This window comes from Rana temporaria, assembly GCF_905171775.1.
Source record: "Rana temporaria chromosome 1 unlocalized genomic scaffold, aRanTem1.1 chr1e, whole genome shotgun sequence".
In the NCBI taxonomy this organism is placed as follows: domain Eukaryota; kingdom Metazoa; phylum Chordata; class Amphibia; order Anura; family Ranidae; genus Rana; species Rana temporaria.
In genome coordinates, this window is record NW_024404403.1 from 162515 (window position 1) to 178189 (window position 15675).

General features: G+C 53.1%; 1 protein-coding gene across 6 annotated transcripts in view; it reads left to right on the forward strand.

The window, feature by feature from the left end:
- LOXL3 (lysyl oxidase like 3) overlaps window positions 1–15675 on the forward strand; it is a 135810-nt gene that overhangs the window by 49685 nt on the left and 70450 nt on the right. For 3 of the 6 annotated variants that reach the window (XM_040334018.1, XM_040334019.1, XM_040334022.1), the window contains 2 exons: window positions 5672–5731; window positions 11741–11791. The exons of 1 other annotated variant lie outside the window; for it this stretch is intronic. In XM_040334018.1, coding sequence (XP_040189952.1) covers window positions 5672–5731; window positions 11741–11791 — 111 coding nt within the window. The remainder of the gene's footprint in view (window positions 1–5671; window positions 5732–11740; window positions 11792–15675) is intronic. 2 more of the 6 variants (XM_040334021.1, XM_040334023.1) reach the window with 1 other exon arrangement.

Consider the following 15675-nt stretch of genomic DNA (forward strand, 5'->3'; position numbering starts at 1 on the left):
CGCGTACTCATCTGCTAGCCGAGCCGCCTCGTTTAAGTTAGCGGGACGGCGATCTCGTACCCAGTCTTGTATGTCTGCGGCCAGGTCATGGAAGAAATGTTCCATTAGGAACAGCTGCAATACTTCCTCCCCGGTGTTGGCCTTGCACCCTTGGACCCAAAGGGATACCACCCTTTGTAACTGGTTGGCCCATTCCATGTGGTAGTCCACAGCCTTCTTCTTGGACTCCCGGAAGCGCCGGCGGTAGGCTTCTGGCGTTACGGCATATCGGGTTAGCAGCGCCTTTTTAACTTGCTGATATTGTAAAATATCCTCTGGAGCGAGAGCCCGAAAGGCTTCATTGGCTTTGCCCGACAATTTCCCCGACAAAATAGTGACCCATTGGTCTGGTGGTACCTGGTGTAGTGAGCACTGCCTCTCAAAGTCCGCCAAATATCCATCGATTTCCTCCTCACTTTCTACAAAAGCTTTAAATGCAGTGAACGGTATTTTCTTTCCTGTAGCCGCGGGTGGGGGGGTAGGAACTGCAGGTGTAATGGGCTGTCTCGCTCTTACCAGTTCCAGTTCTTGTCCCCTCTTAGTTTGTATCTCTTCCCTTGCTTCCCGGAACAGCTGGTTTATTAGTTCCACGGACGTTTCTGGATATAAAGATAATCTCCGCTGTACAATCCCAGTAATTACATCTTCCTCGCTGACCGGTGCAAGGGGTTCCTTCCATGGATCCATCCATTTCGTCCAGCTCCAGCAGGTCAGCTATCAGCTCCCTCCGTGGTCTGTTGCTGGCGCTCCTACCACGACTCTCTAATAAATCTTTTAGTGTGGATCTTTTCAGCCTGGCGTACTGCGACTCCATTCAGCACTTGCTCTTTGGATAAAAGGACCATCCCACCGCTGCCAACCAATGTAACGGCTACCCACTGGTGTGAGGGTCTCAGCCGTTGGAGACGTTCTTTTCCCTGGCAAGCTGCGATATGCAAGTACCGCCGGTATATCCCATCGAACGCCCTTCCAAGAAACGAGACGGGCTACGTTTGCAGAGTCAAGCAGACTGACTTTATTTGGCATATTTCACCTGCTTATATCTGCTTACAACTGTTACAAGAACAATGACAGTTTCCGCCCCCCCCCCTTCACCCAGTAGGGGGCTTCAACACAGACCCCCTGAAACAATGACATCTCTTTGAATTAATCACTTGACCAGTCTCTAGACGCTTTGGCACCGCAAACCACTTAACATTTCCTGGCCAGGCACATTCCTTTCTCAATAGAATTCAATTAACCTTTAAAACAATTATCACTCACACATAATCCCCATCAGCATACACCTCACAGGGGGGCTGTTTACCTGCACACAAAAGAGGGTTCATTAGGTATGCGAAGGGAACATTAGCATTCAGCACTGAAAGAGACTTGCCCAATTAACCCTTTGAGCTCAGAATAAAATGTGGTACATCCAATTGTGACAAGCCATGCAGTTCCTTGTAGTCCTCCCTGCAGGAAGATTATAACTGTCCCGGCAGCATGCATATGTCCGTTACAGTCTCCAATGCTGGGAGGATGGCGGCTTCAGGCCCCGTACACACGACCGAGTTTCTCGGCAGAATTCAGCCAGAAACTCGATTGGAGCTGGATTCTGCCGAGAAACTCGGTCGTGTGTACACTTTTCACCGAGGAAGCCGACGAGGAACTCGTACATGTTCTCTATTTCCTCGTTGTTCAATGAGGAAAGTTGGCCCGCCGAGATCCTCGGCAGCTTCAACACAGAACTCGACGAGGAACTCAATGTGTTTGGCACGTCGAGTTCCTCGGACGTGTGTACGGGGCCTCAGACTGCAATGTCTGCCTTTATACCATATGGGTAAAAATATGTGAACCCCCCCAAGTCACCAAGCTCCATAAAGACTTGGTGTGGAGGAACGTGAGTGTCCTGCACAGAGCCCTGTCCTCCTCCCTACTGATCACCTTTGAGATGAATTGGAACACCGATGGTGAACCAGGTCTTTTCATCCAACCTCAGTCCTGTCCTTTCCGGCTCATAACAAAAAAAACTCTCCCATCAATGGAAACAAATCCAAGAAAGGGTCATTCCACTCCAAACTGATGCACCATATGGCCCAACCCATGAGGCCCAACCCATGAGGCCACCCCTCTAGTTGATGGAGTTTAGGCGTCTCCAGTGGAGGGTGCTGGTAAACCTCCATCATACAAAGACATTGTAGACAACTTTGCTGTGGCAACTTGTAGTAGCACTCAGTGACATCTCCAGCTTTCATATTTAGGGGGGTCAGGACCCCCTGTGGCCCCACCCTAGTCACGCCACTGGTAGCACTCAGTGACATCTCCAGCTTTCATATTTAGGGGGGTTAGGACCCCCTGTGCCCCACCCTAGTGACGCCTCTGGTAGCACTCAGTGACATCTCCAGCTTTCATATTTAGGGGGGCACATGGGGGGGTCAGGGCCCCCTGTGGCCCCACCCTTGTGACACCGCTGGTAGCACTCAGTGACGTCTCCAGCATTCATATTTGGGGGGGTCAGGGCCCCCTGTGGCCCCACCCTGGTGACACCACTGGTAGCACTCAGTGACATCTCCAGCTTTCATATTTGGGGGGGTCAGGGCCCCCTGTGGCCCCACCCTGGTGATGCCTCTGGTAGCACTTTGGTGAAGACCTTTTTCTGTTCCACCATGACAAGATCAACAATACTTCACCCTCCATTGTTCTCCATCACCGGTGAGCACTGCGGGAACCTGCGATGGTCGGCCACCACCTTGGGGTTCTCATATTGTGCGGCTCAGTCAAACAGTACAATGATAATAACATAGCACCCCCTTTAATGGTTAGAGAACATTCCGGGGTGCAGATGGGGTTCCCCCACAATATTCTAATACTATAAAGGTCCTATAATACACCCCACAAATTCCATGGTGCTTCATGAGCCGAAAGATGAAGTCACACGTCCTCTATGGTTCCCGATCATCACTTCCACCGCTGAGACTTATGGGAAGCGGCGGATCTCCCAGTCCAAGGAGAACCTTCTCCTCCTCCGCCTTCATCCCTCTGGAAAGTGGAAGGGCAGAATCCCACAGCACGTGACTCTTCTAGGCTCCCACAGCACACAGTTCTTGGCTCCCACAGTACACGGGTCTAGGCTCCCACAGCACATGGTTCTTCTAGGCTCCCACAGCACACGGACTGTGTGCCATGGGAGCCTAGATTCATGTGATGTGGGAGCCTAGAAGAACCATCTGCTGTGGGAGCCAAGATCCAAGCTTCCGCAGCACATGGTTTTAGGCTCCCACAGCACACAGGTCTAGGCTCCTATAACACACTGTTCTAGGCTCCCACAGCACATGGCTCTAGGTTCAGACAGTACACAGTTCTAGGCTCTCACAGCACACAGTTCTAGGCTCTCACATCACACTGTTCTAGGCTCCCACAGCACATGGCTCTAGGTTCAGACAGTACACAGTTCTAGGCTCTTACTGCACACGTGTCTAGGCTCTCACATCACACAGTTCTAGGCTCCCACAGCACACAGTTCTAGGCTCCCACAGCACACAGTTCTAGGCTCTCACAGCACACGATTCTAGGCTCCCACAGCACACAGATCTAGGCTCCCACAGCACACGTGTCTAGGCTCTCACAGCACACGTGTCTAGGCTCTCACAGCACACAGTTCTAGGCTCCCACAGCACACAGTTCTAGGCTCTCACAGCACACGTGTCTAGGCTCTCACAGCACACAGTTCTAGGCTCCCACAGCACACAGTTCTAGGCTCCCACAGCACACAGTTCTAGGCTCTCACAGCACACGATTCTAGGCTCCCACAGCACACAGATCTAGGCTCCCACAGCACACGTGTCTAGGCTCTCACAGCACACAGTTCTAGGCTCCCACAGCACACAGTTCTAGGCTCTCACAGCACACAGTTCTAGGCTCTCACATCACACTGTTCTAGGCTCCCACAGCACATGGCTCTAGGTTCAGACAGTACACAGTTCTAGGCTCTTACTGCACACGTGTCTAGGCTCTCACATCACACAGTTCTAGGCTCCCACAGCACACAGTTCTAGGCTCCCACAGCACACGTGTCTAGGCTCTCACAGCACACAGTTCTAGGCTCCCACAGCACAGAGTTCTAGGCTCCCACAGAAGCATTCACAGAGGGACTGGTGCTATTCTGGATGTCACTCATTATCAGCTATACGGATAGAGATTTGTGAATGGAAGTCACACCAATGGAGTCCTTATCTCCGGTATCACAAGGCTTGACCAGTCCTATCCCACCCTTCACCTCTCCTGGGAGACACAGCGACTGATCTCAATGCCCTCCTCTGTGTTCTCCGTCCTCTCCGGGGGGGACACAGCGACTGATCTCAATGCCCTCCTCTGTGTTCTCCGTCCTCTCCGGGGGGGACACAGCGACTGATCTCCATGCCCTCCTCTGTGTTCTCCGTCCTCTCCGGGGGGGACACAGCGACTGATCTCCATGCCCTCCTCTGTGTTCTCCGTCCTCTCCGGGGGGGACACAGCGACTGATCTCCATGCCCTCCTCTCTGTTCTCCGTCCTCTCCGGGGGGGGGGGACACAGCGACTGATCTCCATGCCCTCCTCTGTGTTCTCCGTCCTCTCCGGGGGGGACACAGCGACTGATCTCCATGCCCTCCTCTCTGTTCTCCGTCCTCTCCGGGGGGGACACAGCGACTGATCTCCATGCCCTCCTCTGTGTTCTCCGTCCTCTCCGGGGGGGACACAGCGACTGATCTCCATGCCCTCCTCTCTGTTCTCCGTCCTCTCCGGGGGGGGGGACACAGCGACTGATCTCCATGCCCTCCTCTCTGTTCTCCGTCCTCTCCGGGGGGGACACAGCGACTGATCTCCATGCCCTCCTCTCTGTTCTCCGTCCTCTCCGGGGGGGACACAGCGACTGATCTCCATGCCCTCCTCTGTGTTCTCCGTCCTCTCCGGGGGGGACACAGCGACTGATCTCCATGCCCTCCTCTCTGTTCTCCGTCCTCTCCGGGGGGGGGGGGGACACAGCGACTGATCTCCATGCCCTCCTCTGTGTTCTCCGTCCTCTCCGGGGGGGACACAGCGACTGATCTCCATGCCCTCCTCTCTGTTCTCCGTCCTCTCCGGGGGGGGGGGGACACAGCGACTGATCTCCATGCCCTCCTCTGTGTTCTCCGTCCTCTCCGGGGGGGACACAGCGACTGATCTCCATGCCCTCCTCTCTGTTCTCCGTCCTCTCCGGGGGGGGGGGACACAGCGACTGATCTCCATGCCCTCCTCTCTGTTCTCCGTCCTCTCCGGGGGGGACACAGCGACTGATCTCCATGCCCTCCTCTGTGTTCTCCCTCCTCTCCGGGGGGGACACAGCGACTGATCTCCATGCCCTCCTCTGTGTTCTCCGTCCTCTCCGGGGGGGACACAGCGACTGATCTCCATGCCCTCCTCTCTGTTCTCCGTCCTCTCCGGGGGGGGACACAGCGACTGATCTCCATGCCCTCCTCTCTGTTCTCCGTCCTCTCCGGGGGGGACACAGCGACTGATCTCCATGCCCTCCTCTGTGTTCTCCCTCCTCTCCGGGGGGGACACAGCGACTGATCATCATGCCCTCCTCTGTGTTCTCCGTGTTCTGCTCTCTAATCTCAATGTTATTCTCTTACAGACGTGTGAAGAAACAAACCGCTTCTAAAAAGGTCCCCAAGATGGCGGCTTCCAGCCCCAGGTATCTGGGAGAGTTTATTCCCAAGACTTCCTCCCTCCGAGGAACGGAGGATAAACTTCGTCTTCTGCTAATTCTATCAAAACACATTTCCCGACTCGTTCTATTATTAACGGCTATGCTTCAGTCACTTACTATGCTTCTCTCTACTATGCTGTCCTGTTCTCTCTGTGTTCTGTCGCCTGCTGTGTGGTGCGTCTTTGTATCTCTATCATCAGGGCGTTCTCCTTATTTCCACTCATTCATTATACATGGGGGGGGGGGTCCTGTTATTTCACCTACCCATTGGTGACTACCTTAAAAATCTTAGACCAGCACGCCTGTCACCATTTTCCCATTGGTGACCATCTTATGGACATTAGCCCGACAGGCCTCCCCTCGTTTTCCCATTGGTGACTATTATATGGACATTAGACCTGCAGGCATCTCCTTCTTTTCCCATTGGTTGACTATTATATGGACATTAGGCCTACAGGCCTTTCATTGTGTTCCCATTGGTGACCATCTTATGGACTTTAGACCGACAGGCCTCCCCTCGTTTTCCCATTGGTGACTATTATATGGACATTAGGCCTACAGGCCTTTCATTGTGTTCCCATTGGTAGAATAGCTTATAAACATTGGACCTGCAGGACTCTCCTTATTTTCCCATTGGTTGACTATCTTATGGACATTACACCTACCGACTTCTCCTTCTTTTCCCATTGGTGACTATCTTATGGACATTGGACCTGCAGGCCTCTCCTCATGTTCCCATTGGTTGACCATCTTATGAACATTACAGCTTACATGCTTTTCTTCTTCATTGGCTCATTGTTTTTAATTATGTTTTGTACACTAGACCCACCCGCCTGCCCTTATATACTCCTTAGGTGACTATCCTATGAACATTAGACCCACCCGCCTGCCCTTATATACTCCTTAGGTGACTATCCTATGAACATTAGACCCATCAGCCAGCCCTTATATACTCCTTAGGTGACTATCCTATGAACATTCGACCCATCAGCCAGCCCTTATATACTCCTTAGGTGACTATCCTATGAACATTCGACCCATCAGCCAGCCCTTATATACTCCTTAGGTGACTATCCTATGAACATTCGACCCATCAGCCAGCCCTTATATACTCCTTAGGTGACTATCCTATGAACATTCGACCCATCAGCCTGCCCTTATATACTCCTTAGGTGACTATCCTATGAACATTCGACCCATCAGCCAGCCCTTATATACTCCTTAGGTGACTATCCTATGAACATTCGACCCATCAGCCTGCCCTTATATACTCCTTAGGTGACTATCCTATGAACATTCGACCCACCCGCCTGTCCTTATATACTCCTTAGGTGACTATCCTATGAACATTCGACCCACCCGCCTGTCCTTATATACTCCTTAGGTGACTATCCTATGAACATTCGACCCACCCGCCTGCCCTTATATACTCCTTAGGTGACTATCCTATGAACATTAGACCCACCCGCCTGTTCTTACCCTCTAGCTGACTATTTTATGAACTGAACATTAGACCCGCGGGCCTGTCCTTATATACTCCTTAGGTGACTATCCTATGAACATTCGACCCACCCGCCTGTCCTTATATACTCCTTAGGTGACTATCCTATGAACATTCGACCCATCAGCCAGCCCTTATATACTCCTTAGGTGACTATCCTATGAACATTAGACCCGCGGGCCTGTCCTCGCTTTCCCATTGGATGACTATGAACACTAAGCTGGCCCTCCATTGGTGGAATTTCCTTCAACGCGTTTCATTAGAAGAATATTAGTTTGTTTTCCAGTCATTTGTGGTGTCAAATCTACGCTCATTTATGGCGAGTTATGAAAACATTTGAAGGAGCGGGATATGAACTTTTTTTCCTGAATGAACAAATTTCTTACATCGAATGTAATTTTCATTCAGGAAAGTTCATTCATTCCAAATTCGAATGTTAAAAACAACATTTTTAAGTATTTTCAAAAAATGTTGTCATCCTGTTCAATGTATTGAGAATTTTTCGTATTGAACAATGGAAGCCTCTCCTCATTGATTGACTATCTTATGAACACCAGACCTGCAGGCCAGTCTTTGTTGTCTATTTTCTTACTATCCTATGAACATAAGACCTTGTGGCTGTCCATATTTCCTCACTGGTTGACTATCCTCTGAATACTTCACCCCGAGGCCTCTCCCCACCTTCCCATTGGTGACTATCTTATGGATATGAGACCTACTTGAACATTTCTTTGTACATCTGCTGGGGTTTGGACCTATGAACTTTAGGCCTACTGGTCTCTCCTCGTTTGCCCATTGTTTGGTTGATTGATCAACAGGACTGTATGGCTGTGATTAAGGCCACAGGCCGAAACATGTAAGCCTTTGTATGTATTGTACTCTACCTGTAGTAATAAAATCATTCTATTGGATGAGCCGGTTGCCGGCTTTCCATCTCCTACACAACAAAATCTCCGGCGCTTGGCGGCCAGTCTATAGATAAGTGGTGCCGCCGACCTTCTGGATGATGGATGTGGCCTGTGGTCTCGCTGCCCTCCTCAGAACAATAGGTGTCCTCAGAACAGAAAAAAGAGGAAAGGAGGGCACACCGACCTTGTGCATTACCCAAGATAAACGGTATTATAAAACTAGCCATAGTCGTTATACTCACAAACAAATGTGTTCAAAAAGCGCTTATCAGTACATCCGAAAATGGAACCGTGTCTCTAGACACCTCCAACCTGGACCGGGTGTTGAAAGGGACCCGATGGCATCGCAAACAGCTAACGCATTTTAAGGGAGGACCCTCTTCCTCAGAGCCAAAGCGGTGAATTTAGACCCAGTCCAGGTTGCAGGTGTCTAGAGACACGGTTCCACCATCCTCCCCACTCTCTCCACCAACCTCCTGGCTCTGCACCCCCCTCTCCGTTCTGTCCACCAACCTCTCCTCTCTCCACCAACCTCTCCGCTCTCTCCTTCAACCTCTCCGCTCTCTCCACCAACCTCCCCACTCTCTCCACCAACCTCCTGGCTCTGCACCACCCTCTCTGTTCTGTCCACCAACCTCTCCTCTCTCCACCAACCTCCTGGCTCTCTCCTTCAACCTCTCCGCTCTCTCCACCAACCTCCCCGCTCTCTCCACCAACCTCCTGGCTCTCTCCTTCAACCTCTCCGCTCTCTCCACCAACCTCCCCACTCTCTCCACCAACCTCCTGGATCTGCACCACCCTCTCTGTTCTGTCCACCAACCTCTCCTCTCTCCACCAACCTCCTGGCTCTCTCCTTAATCCTCTCCGCTCTCTCCACCAACCTCCCCGCTCTCTCCACCAACCTCCTGGCTCTGCACCACCCTCTCTGTTCTGTCCACCAACCTCTCCTCTCTCCACCAACCTCCTGGCTCTCTCCTTAAACCTCTCCGCTCTCTCCACCAACCTCCTGGCTCTCTCCTTCAACCTCCCCGCTCTCTCCACCAACCTCCCCGCTCTCTCCACCAACCTCCTGGCTCTCTCCTTCAACCTCTCCGCTCTCTCCACCAACCTCCTGGCTCTCTCCTTCAACCTCCCCACTCTCTCCACCAACCTCTTGGCTCTGCACCACCCTCTCCGTTCTGTCCACCAACCTCTCCTCTCCACCAACCTCCTGGCTCTCTCCTTCAACCTCTCCGCTCTCTCCACCAACCTCTCCGCTCTCTCCACCAACCTCCTGGCTCTGCACCACCCTCTTCGTTCTGTCCACCAACCTCTCCTTTCTCCACCAACCTCCTGGCTCTCTCCTTCAACCTCTCCACTCTCTCCACCAACCTCCTGGCTCTCTCCTTCAACCTCTCTGCTCTCTCCACCAACCTCCTGGCTTTCTCCTTCAACCTCTCCGCTCTCTCCACCAACCTCCCTGCTCTCTCCACCAACCTCCTGGCTCTCTCCACCAATCTCCTGGCTCTCTCCTTCAACCTCTCCGCTCTCTCCACCAACCTCCTGACTCTCTCCTTCAACCTCTCCGCCCTCTCCACCAAGCTCCTGGCTCTCTCCTTCAACCTCTCCGCTCTCTCCACTAACCTCCTGGCTCTGCACCACCCTCTCCGTTCTGTCCACCAACCTCTCCTCTCTCCACCAACCTCCTGGCTTTCTCCTTCAACCTCTCCGCTCTCTCCACCAACCTCCCCGCTCTCTCCACCAACCTCCTGGCTCTCTCCTTCAACCTCTCCGCTCTCTCCACCAACCTCCTGGCTCTCTCCTTCAACCTCTCCGCTCTCTCCACCAACCTCCTGGCTTTCTCCTTCAACCTCTCCGCTCTCTCAGCCAACCTCCCTGCTCTCTCCACCAACCTCCCTGCTCTCTTCACCAATCTCCTGGCTCTCTCCTTCAACCTCTCTGCTCCCTCCACCAACCTCCCCGCTCTCTCCTTCAACCTCTCTGATCTCCACCATCCTCCCCGCTCTCTCCACCAACCTTTCCACTCCCTCCACCAACCTCCTGTTTCTCTCCACCAACCTCCTGGCACTCTCCACCAACCTCCACGGCTCTCCATCCATTTTCCCTGCTCTCTCCACCAACCTCCCAGCTCTCTCCACCAACCTACATGTTCTGTCCACAAACCCCCCTGCTCTCTCCACCAACCTCTCCATTCTCTTTACCAACCTCCCCACTCTCTCCACTAACCACTCCACTCACTTCACCCACCTCTCCACTCTTTCCACCAACCTCTCCTCCGCTCTCTCCACCAACCTCCCGGCTCTCTCCACCAACCTCCCCGCTCTCTCCTTCAACCTCTCAGCTCTCTCCACCATCCTTCCAGCTCTCTCCATCAACCTTGCTGCTCTCTCCACCAACATCCTGGCTCTATCGACAAACCTCCCCGCTCTCTCCACCAGCTCTATGAGATCTTTGGGACTCTGTGACGTCTTTGGGGCTCTGTGATGTCTTTAGGGCTCTATGAGATCTTTGGGGCTCTGTGAGATCTTTGGGTCTCTGTGAGGTCTTTGGGGCTCTGTGACGTCTTTGGGGCTCTGTAACGTCTTTGGGGCACTGTGATATCTTTGGGCTCTGTGAGATCTTTGGGCTCTGTGAAATCCTTGGGGCTCTGTGAAGTCTTTGGGGCTCTGCAAGGTCTTTGGGACTCTGTGAGATCTTTGAGTCTCTGTGACGTCTTTGGGACTCTGTGAGATCTTTGAGGCTCTTTGATGTCTTTGGGGCTCTGCAACGTCTTTGGGGCTCTGTGGCGTCTTTGGGGCTCTGTGACATCTTTGGGGCTCTGTGAGATCTTTGGGGCTCTGTGAGGTCTTTGGGGCTCTTTGAGATCTTTCGGGCTCTGTGACGTCTTTAGGGCTCTATGAGATATTTGAGGCTCTGTGACGTCTTTGGGACTCTGTGAGATCTTTGGTGCTCTGTGACGTCTTTGGGGCTCTGTGAGATCTTTGGTGCTCTGTGACGTCTTTGGGGCTCTGTGACGTCTTTGGGACTCTGTGAGATCTTTGGTGCTCTGTGACGTCTTTGGGGCTCTGTGAGATCTTTGGGGCTCTGTGACGTCTTTGGGACTCTGTGAGATCTTTGGTGCTCTGTGGCGTCTTTGAGGCTCTGTGACGTCTTTGGGGCTCTGTGAGGTCTTTGGGGCTTTGTCACATCTATGTGAGGAAATGATATCTCAGTGTTCGGTGGAGAGCTTCCTCAGGTCTTCTTTGCTGGAGAGGTCCCTCACTTGGTTCCTGGCTCCTTCATCCATACCACGGGCTCTGTAAGTGGCATGTTGTTGTCTTAGTGGACCCCCGGTGGTGACAGAACAAGTGATGGGTGTGAGGTTCTGTATAAGGATGAGGAATGAGGAGAACTTCTTTAGTTGCGGAAATGTGGAACTTGTGTGTACACAAAGCTCCAGCCACAGAATTCAAGTAGAATTCAGGACTAGCCGAGACATTTCCTAAACCTTTATCCTAACCAATCATCATCTGTCAGCAAATAATCCAGCAGCAACCTTGTGTCATATCTTTGGTGAATTGTGATTTAATGCCATTTGTCCAACAGATCCTCTCCTAGTCAAGAGCCCAAAAAGAAGGAACTGAAGAACGGCAACAGGTAACAGGCCGGTTCCTCTGTGTGGTGGACTGGTGGTGAAATGTGGCGGGAGGCTGGCCGGTACCTAGGGTGTCATGTTGTCTTTGTCTACTGTCCTTGTGGTGTCATTGCTGGGGAAATGGGGGGCTAAGTGGTTCCTGGGGTACTATGTGTGTTCTGCTTACAGTGTGGTGGTGGTGTTGGTGGGAGGTGGCAAGGAACGGGTGCTTCCTGGGGTGTCATGTTGTTTCCTTGCTTGTGATGCTGATGGTGGGAGGTGGCGAGGGGGACAGGGTGGTTCCTGTGGTGGCTTGCTTGCTTTGTGGTGTTGGTGGTGGGAGGTGGCAATGGACAGGGTGGTTCCTGGGTTGTCATGTGATTTGCTTGCTTTGTGGTGTTGATGGTGGGAGGTGGTGAGGGGTACAGGGTGGTTCCTGTGGTGGCTTGCTTGCTTTGTGGTGTTGGTGGTGGGAGGTGGCAATGGACAGGGTGGTTCCTGGGTTGTCATGTGATTTGCTTGCTTTGTGGTGTTGATGGTGGGAGGTGGCAAGGGCGACAGGGTGGTTCCTGTGGTGGCTTGCTTGCTCTGTGGTGTTGGTGGTGGGAGGTGGCAATGGACAGGGTGGTTCCTGGGTTGTCATGTGATTTGCTTTCTTTGTGGTGTTGATGGTGGGAGGTGGCGAGGGGGACAGGGTGGTTCCTGGGGTGTCATGTGATTTGCTTTCTTTGTGGTGTTGATGGTGGGAGGTGGCGAGGGGGACAGGGTGCTTCCTGGGGTGTCATGTGATTTGCTTTCTTTGTGGTGTTGATGGTGGGAGGTGGCGAGGGGGACAGGGTGGTTCCTGGGGTGTCATGTGATTTGCTTTCTTTGTGGTGTTGATGGTGGGAGGTGGCGAGGGGTACAGGGTAGTTCCTGGGGTGTCATGTGATTTGCTTTCTTTGTGGTGTTGATGATGGGAGGTGGCAATGGACAGGGTGGTTCCTGGGGTGTCATGTGATTTGCTTGCTTTGTGGTGTTGATGGTGGGAGGTGGCGAGGGGGACAGGGTGCTTCCTGGGGTGTCATGTGATTTGCTTGCTTTGTGGTGTTGATGGTGGGAGGTGGCGAGGGGTACAGGGTAGTTCCTGGGGTGTCATGTGATTTGCTTGCTTTGTGGTGTTGATGGTGGGAGGTGGCGAGGGGGGACAGGGTGCTTCCTGGGGTGTCATGTGATTTGCTTGCTTTGTGGTGTTGATGGTGGGAGGTGGCGAGGGGGGACAGGGTGCTTCCTGGGGTGTCATGTGATTTGCTTTCTTTGTGGTGTTGATGGTGGGAGGTGGCGAGGGGGGACAGGGTGGTTCCTGGGGTGTCATGTGATTTGCTTTCTTTGTGGTGTTGATGGTGGGAGGTGGTGAGGGGTACAGGGTGGTTCCTGGGGTGTCATGTGATTTGCTTTCTTTGTGGTGTTGATGATGGGAGGTGGCAAGGGGTACAGGGTGGTTCCTGGGGTGTCATGTGATTTGCTTTCTTTGTGGTGTTGATGGTGGGAGGTGGCGAGGGGGGACAGGGTGGTTCCTGGGGTGTCATGTGATTTGCTTGCTTTGTGGTGTTGATGGTGGGAGGTGGCAAGGGGGGATAGGGTGGTTCCTGGGGTGTCATGTGATTTGCTTGCTTTGTGGTGTTGATGGTGGGAGGTGGCGAGGGGGACAGGGTGCTTCCTGGGGTGTCATGTGATTTGCTTGCTTTGTGGTGTTGATGGTGGGAGGTGGCGAGGGGTACAGGGTGGTTTCTGGGGTGTCATGTGATTTGCTTGCTTTGTGGTGTTGATGGTGGGAGGTGGCGAGGGGTACAGGGTGGTTCCTGGGGTGTCATGTGATTTCCTTGCTTTGTGGTGTTGATGGTGGGAGGTGGCGAGGGGGACAGGGTGGTTCCTGGGGTGTCATGTGATTTGCTTGCTTTGTGGTGTTGATGGTGGGAGGTGGTGAGGGGTACAGGGTGGTTCCTGGGGTGTCATGTGATTTGCTTTCTTTGTGGTGTTGATGGTGGGAGGTGGCGAGGGGTACAGGGTGGTTCCTGGGGTGTCATGTGATTTCCTTTCTTTGTGGTGTTGATGGTGGGAGGTGGCGAGGGGGGACAGGGTGCTTCCTGGGGTGTCATGTGATTTGCTTTCTTTGTGGTGTTGATGGTGGGAGGTGGCGAGGGGGACAGGGTGGTTCCTGGGGTGTCATGTGATTTGCTTTCTTTGTGGTGTTGATGGTGGGAGGGGGACAGGGTGCTTCCTGGGGTGTCATGTGATTTCCTTTCTTTGTGGTGTTGATGGTGGGAGGTGACGAGAGGTACAGGGTAGTTCCTGGGGTGTCATGTGATTTCCTTTCTTTGTGGTGTTGATGGTGGGAGGTGACGAGGGGTACAGTGTAGTTCCTGGGGTGTCATGTGATTTGCTTTCTTTGTGGTGTTGATGGTGGGAGGTGGCGAGGGGGGACAGGGTGGTTCCTGGGGTGTCATGTGATTTGCTTTCTTTGTGGTGTTGATGGTGGGAGGTGGCGAGGGGTACAGGGTAGTTCCTGGGGTGTCATGTGATTTCCTTGCTCTGTGGTGTTGATGGTGAGAGGTGGCGAGGGGGGGATAGGGTAGTTCCTGGGGTGTCATGTGATTTGCTTTCTTTGTGGTGTTGATGGTGGGAGGTGACGAGGGGTACAGGGTAGTTCCTGGGGTGTCATGTGATTTCCTTTCTTTGTGGTGTTGATGGTGGGAGGTGACGAGGGGTACAGGGTAGTTCCTGGGGTGTCATGTGATTTGCTTTCTTTGTGGTGTTGATGGTGGGAGGTGGCGAGGGGGGACAGGGTGGTTCCTGGGGTGTCATGTGATTTGCTTACTTTGTGGTGTTGATGGTGGGAGGTGGCGAGGGGGGATAGGGTGGTTCCTGGGGTGTCATGTGATTTCCTTGCTCTGTGGTGTTGATGGTGGGAGGGGGACAGGGTGCTTCCTGGGGTGTCATGTGATTTCCTTTCTTTGTGGTGTTGATGGTGGGAGGTGGCGAGGGGGACAGGGTGCTTCCTGGGTTGTCATGTGATTTGCTTTCTTTGTGGTGTTGATGGTGGGAGGTGGTGAGGGGGACAGGGTGCTTCCTGGGTTGTCATGTGATTTGCTTTCTTTGTGGTGTTGATGGTGGGAGGTGGCGAGGGGGACAGGGTGGTTCCTGGGGTGTCATGTGATTTGCTTGCTTTGTGGTGTTGATGGTGGGAGGTGGCGAGGGGTACAGGGTGGTTCCTGGGGTGTCATGTGATTTCCTTGCTTTGTGGTGTTGATGGTGGGAGGTGGCGAAGGGTACAGGGTGGTTCCTGGGGTGTCATGTGATTTGCTTTCTTTGTGGTGTTGATGGTGGGAGGTGGCGAGGGGTACAGGGTAGTTCCTGGGGTGTCATGTGATTTCCTTGCTCTGTGGTGTTGATGGTGAGAGGTGGCGAGGGGGGGATAGGGTAGTTCCTGGGGTGTCATGTGATTTCCTTGCTTTGTGGTGTTGATGGTGGGAGGTGGCGAGGGGGACAGGGTGCTTTCTGAGCTGTCATGTGGTTTGCCTGCCTTGTGATGCTAGTGGTGGGAGGTGGCGAGGGGGACAGGGTGGTTCCTGGGCATCATACCTTCTGTTTGATTTGTGGTGTCAGAGGTGGGATGAATTGGGGGAGGGGGCTGTGCAGTTTATGGGGTGTCCTATGGTCTGCTGCCCTTGTGGTGTCAGTAATTGGATGAGGTTGGGGTGAGGTTGTTTCTGGGGAGCCATGTAGTTGTCTCGCCTAGTTGTGTTGGTGGCCAGATGTGGTGGGGGCTGGGTGCTTCCTGGAGTGTCTGATTGGCTGGTCATGTGTTATCAGTGCCGGGAAGCTCGGTGGTTCCTCTGGTGTTGTGATCTACTTGCCTTGTGGTATT